At 50.8% G+C, this 13,673-nt stretch overlaps 1 protein-coding gene across 1 annotated transcript in view; it reads left to right on the plus strand.

The window, feature by feature from the left end:
• Positions 1-7,210, plus strand: part of LOC107107492 (serine/threonine-protein kinase Kist-like) — a gene marked incomplete at its 5' end in the record, with an annotated part of 8,711 nt that extends 1,501 nt beyond the window's left edge. The window contains 4 exons of the mRNA XM_015407799.1: positions 1,603-1,679; positions 2,295-2,393; positions 4,000-4,088; positions 4,479-7,210. Coding sequence (XP_015263285.1) covers positions 1,603-1,679; positions 2,295-2,393; positions 4,000-4,088; positions 4,479-4,625 — 412 coding nt within the window. The remainder of the gene's footprint in view (positions 1-1,602; positions 1,680-2,294; positions 2,394-3,999; positions 4,089-4,478) is intronic.
• Between the last annotated feature and the right edge of the window lie 6,463 nt (positions 7,211-13,673).

Below are 13,673 nucleotides of genomic sequence, written 5' to 3' on the forward strand. Positions count from 1 at the left end.
GTAGGGAAATTATACCTGACCGTTCTAGACCAGTCTTACTCTCAGTGCAGTGCTGCAGCAGAATCTGCTTCCTGCAAAGGATGTGGACGCATCCTTCCTTGGAGCTCTTCAAGAGCCCATCCGATGGCTCTGGTCTGGCAAGTCCAATCTCATCAGATCTCAGAAGCTAAGCAAGGACTTGGATGGCTGACCTCCAAAGAATACCAGGGCCGGGAGGCAGAGGCAGGCTATCAAGCCACTTCTCTGAACGTCCTCCATGCCCCAGTAGGAGTCGCCAGAGGTTGCCATGACTTCCAGGCACGGGCAAGCGCACATAGGCACACGCATACACAAATGCAAAAGTACCCAAAAAAGAAGTCCATCTGATACAAACCGTCTGACACAGGTGGTTTAGCTACAGGATAGCTTGTAAAGTGGTGGATAGATGAACCGTGGTGTCGCCTCCTGTTTCTGTGCTGTAAATGTAAAGGTGGCTGGGGCAGGCTGGTTGGGTTATTTGTTCCGGCTGTTTCCTAAAGCCTGAACTTGACAAGATGTTTTTTGCAAGTCAGATCAGGGTTCTCCTGACCTGTCTTGCTTTCCCTGCAGCAGAAGACAGCTGCAGGGAACTTCAGGGCCCCGTCCAGACCAGGACCAGGGCCCAGTAGGGAGAAGGGAGTCAGTCCCTCCCCCCGTGGTTTTCTTGAGCCGAATGGGGGGCATTTCATCTGTTGGGGGCTACATGAGTGGAGTCGGGAGAACTGTGACTCAGCTTGTGGCCCAGTTTCTGGTGTAGTTTGGGCCTGATCCTCTATGTTATAAACCCATTTAAGGGAACAAAATTCAGATTAGAGCCTCCTCCTGAGACCTGAAGACAGTGAATCTTGAATCTGCCCCATCCTCCCACATCAGTGTAAAGTAGGTGGTAAGAGCCAAAAAGTGCTTCAGGAAAAGATCCCAGTAAAGGAAAACTGTATCCTAACTGCGCTCAAATAATTTTTAAATATTAAAGTGAACAGAATACAAAAATTATTCGTGAAGTACAAAATCCATAAGATGAGTACAAAATTGGGATCTTTTTCTGAATCCTCCCACATCAACCATGCAACACTACGACTGACTGCTTCCTCCATTTATTTGTCTATTGGAATATTTACATGCCACTTTCCCACCACAGTGCCTCGGACAGCTTGCCAAAAACAAATTATCTGCAGGTAATACTATCTTCCTTGTGAAACTAGCTGGGAAAAGCACACTTAAGAAGAACAGCCTTGCCTTTATAATGGAAGGCAGACAGTATAGAGGCGCCCCGCACCTCCCCGGGCAGAGCCTTCCATAACGTTGACGCCGTCACTGGGAAAGAGCAGGCCCAGGTTGTGTCTGATGGACTAAGTACAATTGATGGTGGCCCCACAGTGGCCGTTTTTAAAAATTGCTGGGATCCCCTGTCTGGATTGCGCGTGTGGGGCCACACTGAGATGACCGATTCTGACAGCTTGTGACTGAACTCCCGAACAGAACCCTCTGAAAATTCATTTGCCTCTTTCCAGCACATTTCCCCCCATGTTCTGAGGATTTGCTGCTAGGATGCCATGTAAAATAAAGAGTGCCTTTGTTTTCCAGCATGCTTCATGAGGAGCAAGAGAAAAGAGCTACTGCTGCGGAGTCCTTGTGCAGCCCTTTCTTCAGCATTCCTTTCGGTAAGTTGTATAAAGTCTTAAGTTTTTTTGTAATAGTCTGTGTTTCTAAAAAAATCTATCTCATCTCTTCTTGTGGCAGTTAACAATCTTCAGTTTTAACAAAGAACTGTTTTGCCCATAAGGATTAGTTTCTGGTCTTTTTGTGATCTCTTTGGGGCACACTGTTAGTCCAAGGTGTTTCCAATGCATGTGTGTACACTCCTCCCTCCCCCTTCCTGTTTCATTGAAGTCCCGAATCATGATTTAGTGACCTATCCAAATGTGTTGGAGTCCTCAGAGCACCTTAAAGACTCAAAAGTATGCAGTGGCTTGAGCTTTTGTGGTGCAAACCACGTGGTCTTATGAAACAGGCTCCTAAGATTATGTGCTGCACAGCAGTTGAACATGACTACTTTTCTGGCATTGATAACTCCTCCAAAACATCCGCACAATTTGTCCGAACATAATTATAGCGGTCAGTGGTAGCGACTTCCACATGATGGGAAAGCACAGTAGAAAACAGAGGATGGTTTTACTGAGAATAGAGTTAACAAGTTCTAGCCACTCAGTCAACCAGTTGCTGTCTCCCTCTGGTGAAATAACTTGTTGCTCTTTGAAATCATATGCTCTTTACAGCTCCTCACATTGAAGATCTGGTGATGCTTCCAACTCCTGTGTTAAGGTTGCTCAATATTTTGGATGATGCTGCTCTTCAAAATGACAAAGAATTTGAAGGTTTGCATTCTGCCCTTTTCCATATAGCTGCTGACCGTGACGTAGGCCACAGAAGATGCTAGCAAGGGAAAGTGGCTTAAGGTGGGCTAGAGAATGCTTCCAGCTTTCCAGGAGAGAACTGCCCCACTTCAAACTCAGGCTGATGGCTGTTATAGTGGGGTGGAGAGAGCAGGGGGGTGTTCAGGTCACGGCCATGTGACAAAGCAGGCATGTTTGCAGGTTTTGTGAAAACAGCCTTCCTAATCTCGGACCGTTAGTTGACTCCTGGTCCACTAATCTGGTTCCCAAAATCTGCTCTCCCACACTTGCCCGGACTCCTCTCCCCATCTGCAGGGATCCCAGAGTGGGCTAGTTACAAGCTCCTGTTGTTTGTACCAGAGGGGCTCATGCTGTCCTTTGTGTGTGTGTGTGTGGGGGGGTCATTTAGACAATGCATAGCTAACGTGAGTGGGTCGTTAGCTATACTGCATCATATGCGGTGTGGGCCACTGCTGTTAACCGTCTTCTCTGTTGCTTGAAGCGATAACTGTTTTTGCTTTCAGTGTCACTGCTGGAAGCACATAGGGTGCCAACTATACCACTCTGCATGACTGCACAGTTATTCCCTTCCACAATTTTTGCACATATAGTTATTTTGAACATATAGTTTTCATAACCAGTTTTGTATATTTGTTGATTTTCTGTTGTGCCATGCCTGTTCTCCCAGGATCTTAATCTGGTTAGTGGTCTGGGGCAGGGGTCCCCACACTTCCTGGGCCTACAGGCACCCTTGACATTCTGGCTCAGAGCGGCAGCAGGAGGCAGCTCCAATCATGTCAGGGTTACACAAGAATGTAGCGTGGCTCTTAGACGTTTCAGGGAGGAGCTCTGATTCACAGGGTGCCTTTTAAAATAAGCATGTGGTTTAAAAGTAAGCTTCGGCCCCACAGAGAAGATACTTACTTGCTGGGGCGGCACCTGCTGCCCTGCCCATGCGCCATTTATAAAAACCTGCCCAGCCCACCAGCTCTCCAGTGGCCAGTCAGCTGCCCTCCTGGGCAGAATCCCCACTAGCCCCGCCCGCCTTCTGAGAACATTTGTCAGGCACCGCGTGGGGGCCTCCGGTCTAGTCTCTCAGCCCCTGGGCTGTCTTAGACAGAGGAAGAAGGGTCTTGCCTTGAGTGAGTGAGTGAGTGAGTGGGCATTTGCAATTGGGATTCCTGTGTCCAAAGACAGGGCTCTCTGGACTGTGCACAGCAGGTTGGATCCAGCCACTCCGCTCATTGTGGAGCCTTGCTAGGGCACAAGAAGCCTCCCCCTCTGGCGGAAGGTGCTTTTCCTCCAGAAGAAGGTTCCTTGCGGTGGGGAGAAGGGCTCTTTGCTTTGGATCCCTCTCAGCTGAGTCAGCATGAGCCAGCTCACTGTTTTCTAGCCTTCGGCTCAGGAAGGAGGGCTCCAGAAGAGCAAACTACTTTATGCAGCAGCCAAATCAATCGCTCCCAACTTTAATGCCAGGAGCTCACAAAGCAGAATTTTTGCTCACAAGACTCCACAGCTGAGAGGGAGCATTGGATCCAACCCATCAGTTCTTTGATTAGCCTCTTACGCTGTCTTTCTGATTTCACAGATATAGTGGATGATATCAGAGAAGAATGTAGTAAATACGGGCAGATAGTTTCCTTGTTTGCTCCAAAGGAAAATCCAGGCAAAGGCCAAGTAAGTACATGGAAAGGGGGAGATCAGCTTTAATCTGTTGTTTTAGTATTAGTACTGACTAGTAATTTTACATTAAGACAGTTGGATGATATATGCATACGCTGTACCTGCAAAGCAGCATTTTGGGCTCTCAGGAAAGGTCATACTAAAGGAGGTTTGGGGACAGCTGCAGTGGAGTTGCACGGACACCAACCCCCTCCCAACCCCCCCCTCCCCAAAGCCCTGCAGTTCAGGTGGGGAGAACTTTGCATGGAAGCAGTCCTGGAGGTTGACTCTGTAATCCCCCCCCCCCCCGGTCTCTTGCCTGCTCCGGAATAAGAAGACAGATGTGCTGGGGTGGATCATTATGCAAAATGCCAAGGAGATGAAATATCCCCCACTTCATTTCAGGTCTTCGTTGAGTATGCAAACGCCGGCGATTCCAAAGCAGCCCAACGAGCCCTGACCGGGAAGAGGTTTGACGGCAAGTTTGTTGTGGCTACCTTCTATCCACTGAGTGCCTATAAGAGGGGATACGTTTACCAGACTGTGCTTTAGTCCACAGCGAGAGTCAGGAGAGAGGCACATTCCCCCCCCCCCACACACACACACACCTGCCTGGCTTTGCCTGAATGGTCGTCTCTTCCCACCCACCCACTCCTCCAAGAGATGGAACATGCGTGTCCGCTCTTTCATTTTGTGATTTGCGGAAGCAGCCCAGATCGGTCTTGTTTTTGTTTCGATGAATGCCAGATCCACCTGCCGCCTTTTCTTCAGTTAACTCTGCAGTAACTGGAATCCTAACTGCGAAATGGAAGCGTGAGTGGAAAAACAACCAAACATTTAGGCCTCCCCGTGGTGGGGATGGTTAAGACGCCTCAGACACAAGAAGCACCGGAAGGCAATGTAGAGGGCTGCTGTTGTCTTAAAGATGCCGTGATGCCTCACTGGGGCTCCTTTTCTGTGAGCCCCTGGCAGAGAAAGAGTGGAAATTTGCTTCTCTGGGTATGGAGGAAGGAGGCTAGAAACCCAGGCTGAGCCTTCCGTGCTTGCCCTGAGCCTGCAGGACGCCCCTACTGAGCGTCATCGTGACAGAAGCAGCAGGGACTCCTCTCGCCTTAGGAGAGTGTCTTGTTCCAAGCGCAGAACTCCGGTCCAGAAAGCAGGGCATGTGGGGTGAAGACGCAGGTGCACTCTGCCAGGCAAAGGCTGAGGATTAAAGGGTTGGATCCAGGCGGAGGATGTCCACAGATGGGAAAGGGGCTGGTTTTTGCGGTTTCCCCCCCTTTCTGCGTCAGTTTTCCAGCCCTCGCCTCATACTGTTCTGGAGGGTCCTCCGGGAGTAGCGCCCTGAGAGGCATTTGGGGACCGCAGCAGAAGAGGGGGGGGCGAGGGATTCGTGCTCTGCGTGTGGAGGAGATCCCTTCTGCCCGTGGGGGTTTCTGGGGGATCCCAGGTGTCACTTCCGGCCATTTCTGGAAATGGGCAGGGCCCCCCCCCCCCGGGAGCCGGTCCTTTTCCAGAGTCACGTTTGGCCTCACGGTAGAAAGCGGCGGCATCTGCAGAACACTCCTCTGGACGGAGGCCTTGTTGCCGAGGTGATCCTGGTCTGCATGGGACCTTCCCAGTACTGCCTCTGTGAGCCAGGCAGACACAGGCGGCTTCGAGGGTTTCATTCTGCTCTAGTCTGGGCCTGCACAGGTTGTCTGCGTTGTAGATACTTTCCAGACTGTGGAGGTGCCCTTGCCACCCAGCAAACGGAAACGCCACTGATGGTCTTCATAGCTCTTGGAGGAAGGGATGCTCTTGAGGTGACTGGACACAGGCGCAGGTGGAGGAATTTATGCCCAGTGCACACAAGCAGACGCTGTGGAGACAAACATATGACTTGTCTCGTGCCGATAACACAACACAGAGGAACAAGAGCGGGGGGGCTTTGAAGGGGTGCTACAGGAGTGAGAAGAGGCCGAGCAGAAGCGCTCAGTGGCCGCTGCTGGGGACCGGCCCTGGCCTTGTGGGCAGCTGCGAGGGAGCCAGGGGGAGGCAGCAGGCCGCCTTGGGAGCAGCAGGCCGCTGTTGAGCAGGGCCATCCATCCATTGAGCCAGGGCGGGACCAGCCTGCTCAGCAAATGGGCCATCGGGTGATACATTTGGTGAAAGCGCTGCCCTTTTGCCCTGGCCCTGGTATTGGCCTGAGCTGTGTGGATATCATCTTTAGGGGGGCTGCTGGCTGCAGAGGATGGATCTTTTAGTTCCAAGTCCTGGTCAGTCACCTCTTTGGCATATAATTTCAAAAACAGCACATTTTAGAGCTTATCGGTAACCCCCTTGAAAGCCCTAAAAACTTTTGAAATTAAGTTTGAGACTCAGGCCACTGAACTGCACACCAAATCCCAAATTCCACATTTGCTCAGCAAAGCCATGCATGTCCACAGCGCACATGGTCCTGCTGTGTTAGGCTCCTGTGGCCAGAGATGGCAACCCTCTTGCGAAAGCCAGTGGCTGCTAACCATCCCTCTCGAAATCTCCCCGCATCATACTCTGCAATGCACTCCTGGCATGTCGGTTTGGCTCTTCCCCGTATCTTCGGCTGTCTTCCGACAGTCCTACAGCCAGTCTTCTGCTGAATCGTCTGACCTTGCTCTCTTGCTTATTGCGATAACACACCATAGAGCAGATCCTTACCTAGTTGGGGGGGGGATGGACCAGATTTTTGGAGCACATTTTCAAGCCGAAGTTTAAAAAAAAAAAACCTGTATCAAAACTTGAAGCTTTTCATAGCGTATGCAAGGACAGAGGTTCTGTCTGAAGACCAAGCGTATAGCTTTGCACTTTCAACTTTGTTGAGCCATGGATCTGATCGAGAGCCTCAACTGTCCTGGTGGCGAATCTCCATCCGTCTGCCCCGATAGCGTAAGATTAGCACTGCCCACCTTTACTGTATTTTGAGTGTTTACATGTTTTCTTTGAAATGTAATTAAATTGTCTTCTGTCAGGATTTATTTAAGGGGACCTGCTGCGCTCTGTGCACTCCAGCTCCACTGGAGAAAAGGGGACTGATAAAGGAAATTTTTTTAAAACAATGCACATCAGTCCTGACATCTGAAATATTTTATTGCCTGTTCCAACTAATTATGTTCAAGCACCCCCACTGGTTCGGCTCACATCAGGTTCGCCGGCCACAAGCGAGAAGCCAGTTGTTCGGCAAGCTGTTTGAGCGCTTCAGATGAATTTGCAGGGCTGTGTTGCTCTCTCTCATGCTTAGATCACATTTAAGTGCTGCAGATCTCCCCCACCCACCCACCCACCCACCAGCACTTGCCTACTGACGCTGCCTCACAATGAGAAAAAAAGGTAACAAGAAGGGGGGAAACCAGATTGAGATTTTTGAGTTGAAATTTACTATTTAGTGTTCCTGTGGTGTCTGCCCATGAACCCAGTTCAGCTTGTCATCAGCCCTGGAATCGATGCTTCTGATGTACAGGTTCAACAGACGGGCAGGGCAGTCTAGCTGATGCTGTACGCCGCTATGCATGCCCAAAGAGGGAACAGCTGCAAGTGGTTCTGTGCTTTGCACGAGACTGTCAGGGTAATAACATGGACAATCATTCTCTGTGGGGTACTACGTGTTCTCCTGGAAATGCGATGACTTTGTTCTTGGACTGAGGAAATGCGGGGGCCAATTTTGGTGACCGAGCAGCAGGCATGAAGCTTGAGATGCCCTTTGCCAGGGAACGTTGAGGCGATCCAGTCAGGAGGTCACCTTCCGTATAACTGAGGGAGCTCAAACGAGGTGTGCCTGGTTTAAACCAAGCAGTTAATAGCCAGCTTGGATGGGAGGGAAGTGGAAGTTAGGAATGCTCAGGGCAGGCGGGCCGGGGCGGGGCGGGGGATGCATACATCCAACACCTAATCTGTGCCACGTAAAGGTTTAATGGTAATACCTTATCTATTTTTCAGATTTCTATTTCTATCCTGCCCTTCCCTGAAAGTGGGCTCAGGGCATGTCACAACAAGTGTGTAAACAGTTAAAATACACAATACGTACAATTTAAAAACTATAAAACCCGTAATACAGTTCATGATGGCGAGCAAATGGACAAGCTCCATGGTGTATGCTGTAAACTGTCAGGTCGCCCATCAATCAACGAGTCGCTTCTCTGTTAAGAGGGAACTTTATTGAAAGGATGATTCACTAACAAGGCTTCTGATTAGAATAACATGGAGAGAACCGTACAGGTCATATGAAAAGAATTCAAACAACCCTTGGACCAATGGGTCAGATTCCCGCCAGGGAGAAATAAGCGCCAAAGGGCTGGGAACCCGAACGGTCCATGTAACCAAAACATTCCCGTTCCCAGGCTGTTGGCAAAAGTTGAGTCCAAGCAAACTAAAGCAAAACGTCTTATCTTCCCACCTGTCCTTGAAGTGTTGTGCGTTTCTCTAACAAGCTGTTTCGTGCGAGCCGGCGCCTAGGTTGCTAGGTAACTACTATAAACACATGAAGCCCGTTACAGAAAGCAAAGCATGATTAATTAGGAACCTATAGGTCAGGCATCTATATGCCTGATGCTAATATGACAGCTTGGCCAAGGGCTGGCCTGCCAGAAGGTGGGCAAAACATCCACCGGTGGAAGCACAAAACCAGCGGCAGCAGGGCAGGGGAGGCCGACATCCCATTTGACAGCCGAAGGCCTGGCAGAACGACTCCATCTTACAGGCCCTGCAGCACTGTACGGAGTCCTGCAGGGCCCTGGTCTCACCGGGGGGAGAGCTCCACCAGGCCGGGGCCAGAGCTGAAAAGGCCAAGCAGGTGTCTTTTGGGCCAGGGATTACCAGCCCCAGCAGCGGGTCTTACACTGTGCTTTAGGACACTCAAAAATGCTCCACGTGCATGAACTTAGAGCTGATCCTCACAGGAGGAGAGAGAGTAGAGAACCTTTTTAGGGGAAAGCAGCATTGTTGCTATGCAGCCAAGGAGCAGCTGGTGAGGGGAACTGTGCCTTCGTTTATTACCTGGTCTGCGTGCACTGGATAAAGAACATAGCCGTTCAGCCAGCTCAGTAGAACCTGCATCAGACTGGGTGTCCTGTAGATTTACTCTTGAGGCAGCCATGAGGGGTAGGGACTGGATTCGTGGAAGCCGCCCTCCCCCTGCCCCGGTCGTGCTGCCTTCTGCTGTATCTGATCCCAGGAAGCAGAGTGGGTGCTGCTGAGGAGTAGGCAGCTCCCCAAAACCAAAGTCTCCACAGAATTACTAGGTCCTGCCAGCACCTACACCCTAACCCTGTGAGGCTGAGAGCAGCAGGGAAACACGGAAACAGTATCAGGCAGGTAGCCGTGTTGGTCTGTAACTGCAGAACAGCATTCGAGTCTAGCGGCACCTTTGAGGCCCACAGAATTTCCCAGGGAACCTTGACACACGAGAGCTTATGACCCGGAAAGGGCTGTTGGTCTTCAAGGTGTGGCTGCCCTTGAACTTTGCTCCAGAAAAACATATTCCTTAGAGTCATAAAGGTGGAGAATAATTCTCGTTTGTACACTTGGGTGGCCAAATGACCCAGTCATCGCTTGTAAGACCACTCTGCAGAGTGCCCCTTCGGGGAGGCCCTGCTCTTCCAGCTGCTGTGGGTTCCTTTGTGTGCACAATTTAGTGCTTCTGTTTCCCAAAGCAGGCAAAAATTGTAGTAGATCCCCATATCGATCTTGGGGCGGGGGCGGGATTCAAAAACAACCATAGAGTAGTATCTCTCCCCAAAAGTCATTCGTTTGGGTCTGATGCAGATGAGCTGTGGACTGTCAGCAGAAAGAGGAAGCCAGGCGTATCCTCCTCAGCAAGCCCTTGATGACTGAATTGGGTCTCTCGCTAACCCTAAAGCCAAAGGAGGTCTCTCCCAGCAAACATGGAGCTTTTCCCTCCCCCCACCCTGAATCTTTCGGTCCGGTAGGACTCTTCGGAAGGGGAGTGAGGTTATCCACGCTGGGCACACGGGGCAGGGCCGGCTCTGCAGTTGGCCACGTCTCTCAAAGCAGCAAGACGAGAGGGGCTGGAGGGGGGCCCTCCCTGGGCACACGCTCACACCGAGGACAGGAAGGACTCCCCTGTCGTTCCTCTCGGGTCGGAAGTCGCCGTCTGGCTTGGCCTTTCCGTGTGTTTCAGGTTCCCCTAGGTTGAGGTTTAATTTTTTTTTTTAATTGCAAAGCAATTCTGAGTAGGTATCGTAACAATGTTAAAACTTTTGAAATCAGATCTCAGGCTCCACAAGATGAGGCTGACATTAAATACTGGCATATGGTTTGGTCACACCAGTGTTACAGCTCAAAGAACAACACTGTGACTTTTGACTGGTGGGATTTTGAAAAAATATGTGATGATCCACATTTAAGGATTCCGCTTGGCTGCCATTTACACAGAGAGAGGGTGGGTGGGTGGAGTGCCCTCCAGGTGCAGCTGACTTGCGGCCACCCCAGCCAGGGGCTTCCCGGGCCAGTGAAGAGCAGGGGCTTTCCGGTGGCCAGGGCCTTCCTCTGCAGGGTCTTCCTGGGCGCTCTCCCATCCCCAAGTGCTGACTCCGCTTCGCTTCCGAGATCTGACAGTGAGGCCCCTGTGCTGGTTGTAGAGAGACTGGTTAGAAATCTTGCTCAAGCACAGATGCTGTAGACTGGCTAGGACCTTTTTTTTCTTATCTGCCAAAAGATTTTTAAAGCTTTCAACTAAATGCAGGGTGATCATTGGGTGGGATCCAGCCAGGTTTCCCATTCAGTCTTGCCCAATTCTCCCTGTCCCACGTGACGGCTTTTGTCCATGCCAGTTCCACAATTTCCCCTTTTCTGGTGGGGGGGGGGGCTTTCACATGGTTTTCCAGAGCTTTAGAAGAACAAATCTTTCTAGGGATTGTTTAGAGATTGGAGGTAAAAAAAGTCAGATTTGGAGTTAACACAAGTAAATATTCTCTTAACTGGATAGTTATTCCCAGGGCTTTTTTTGTAGAAAAAGCCCGGCAGAAACTTGTTAGCATGTTAGGCGACACCCCAACATCACAGCTCATTAACATATTAGGCCACACCCCATGCATTCCATTGCCTTGTCTGGGCCAGCCGGCCCTTGGACAGGCCAGGAAAGGCATGGGAAGGCATTTAAATGCCTCCCCAATCCTTCCAGGGGGGCCTCAGAGTTACCGGGGGGGGGGTGTCACTCTCCAGGCCTTCCCTCTGTAGCCACAAAGGCAGAGGTTTTGGCTGTAGTGGGCGTGGCCAATTCTGAAGCCAGCCAGACCCCTGTTCCTGTGCGTTCCTGCCCCCAAATAGCCCTGGTTTTTCTGTTACCTACTCAATGGTGCATCATTTCCATTGGGTTCAAAGAGAAATGCATTTCTGCATATGTGTCAAGAGCTGGTACACCTGGGGATCTGCTCAGACCTGTGGTCCAGCAAAGGGCTCAGTACTGAGCAAAGACACTTGGCACCTCTGCTCCCTTCCAGGAATGGGAAATCATTTTCTGCTAGGAGGTGTGCTTAGAAGTAGAAAAGCACTTGCACACAATCCACTGATCTCCCTGTGCCTCTCCATCCTAGGCATGGGAGATAACGATGCCACGGAAGAATCTGGGGCATACTTCTGTTTCCCGAGCAGAGCAGAGTTATCTCCTGTGGTGCCCTCTGATGGGTTTCCTGCTTCTTTGGCAAAGCATCTCCGCCCCTGCCACCCCCCAGCCAGGAGCCGGCCCTGGCTTTCCTCTGCCTCATTGGAGCAGGAGGTGCTTCAGAAGAGCTCAGGGAGGGAGCAAGCGAGACTGCGTGCTCTGCGGGTGGGTGTGTGGGACATGATGAGTGCTGGCCCCGAACACAAGGGAGCCATCAGAATCGGAAACCACTCTTTAAGCCAGCGAGAGGTGCAGGGCTTGGCAGGAAATGGGAGCACCGGGCACAGAACTGCCAGCCAGTGTTCCCTCTAAGCTGAGTGGGTGTGAGCTAGCTCACAGTCTTTTAGCCTCCAGCTCACCCATTTCTGTCTCAGCTCAGGAAGGAGGGCTCCAGAGCAGACTAACGGATGCAGCAGCCAAATTGCTCGCTCACAACTGTAATGCCAGCAGCTCTCAAAAGTAGGATTTTTGCTCACAAGACTCGCTGCCAGCTAAGAAGATCCCCTTTCCAGCACATCTTGTTAATGCAGAGACCCACCCACCCCCTGCTGCTCAGGCTTACAATCTCCTTTCCTTTCCCCTCCTCACAACAGACTCCCTCTGAGGTAGGTGGGGCTGAGAGAGCTCTCTTGAGGGCTGCTCTGAAAGGACTTGTGACTGACCCAGGGTCACACCAGCAGCTGCATGTGGAGGAGTGGGGAAGCCAGCCCAGTTCTCCCAGTCCGTGCTCCTCACCACTACACTGAACTGGCTCTCGAATCCTCGAATCTTGCTTTGCTCTGAGGTGTGGTAACGGCAATGGGTGGGCAGAGAGGGGCTGGTGCTAGAGGTGGGATCAGTTTGGGGGAAGGGAGCCAAGCCCCGGCTGCCTTCCCACAAAGTCAGGGCCATAGACACAGCTTAAAGGGTAACAGATGCCCAAGCTCACGGCTTGACTCCGCATGTTGTCGTTAGGGGAAGGTGTCTGCTTGAAACAACTTTGCCACAACTCCCCTTTCTGCTGCCAGCAGGAGCTGGTATCCAGAATCCATCCTCATTCTCCATTTCTGAACGGTCAGATTCACGGCGTGGGCATATTTCTTGACTCAGCCTTGTTCTTGGGTGTTTAGGTAGTTGCTGTGGCAAGGAAGGCCTTTTAACAAGTTAGGCTAGCATTTCCTAGAGAAATCTGGGCAGAGCCAGGGTTACATATGCCCCAGTGAGAGCCAGAGAAAACGACTAACGGTGCTGTGTGCGTGTGGGGGGGGGGATTGCCTCTGAAATGCAATTAGGTCCCTTTTCCTCCAGGACCAAACGGACTCTCTCTCTCGTGCGCACACACCAAATTCTACTAATACTTTGTAAAGAATTAGTCTACCTGTAATGAAAGGTATTTTAATAGTATCCACAAAATTAAAAAAAAATCCCAGTCAATGTCTGGAAAGCATTATGGTCTAAGACAGAGAAAGGGGAAGGCGTTAGTGCGAGCCTGTTGTCCAGTAAGTTTGTTGAACTACGATTATACAATTCTGATGAGTTTTATGAAAATTTTCTGTACCAGTAGGATGAGTTTAAAAGTCTCCTTACTGCAAAACATCTTGGGATAGTGAACTGCTTCCCCTGCTGGTTGCTGTAACCATTTGACATCCGGTGCAGGTCAGAGACTGTGACCCGTTTGGCCCCGGCTGCAAATGTCCCTTCAGCAGGTAAACCTAACGGAGGGCAAAGTGCAGCTCTTCTTGCGGTGGGCACTGATGTACACCCTTCATCCCAGTGGTGGTGAGCAAAACAAATGGCCGCTTGAGGAGGAGTCAGCCTCTCAGTTTCCGCTTGCAGATACGGACTACGTATTCTTCCCCCTCAAATGTCATTGCTCGGTTTCCCCAGCAGATGACAAATGGCAATCGTAGGCCATTGCTTTGTAGCCTGATCACTGCCGTTTGGCCTGGTTTGTTGCTGGGGTGCAACATGGTAGTTCTTCCATT

The sequence above is a fragment of the Gekko japonicus genome, unplaced genomic scaffold (genome assembly GCF_001447785.1).
Source record: "Gekko japonicus isolate JY-2015 unplaced genomic scaffold, Gekko_japonicus_V1.1 scaffold2897, whole genome shotgun sequence".
Lineage (NCBI taxonomy): Eukaryota > Metazoa > Chordata > Lepidosauria > Squamata > Gekkonidae > Gekko > Gekko japonicus.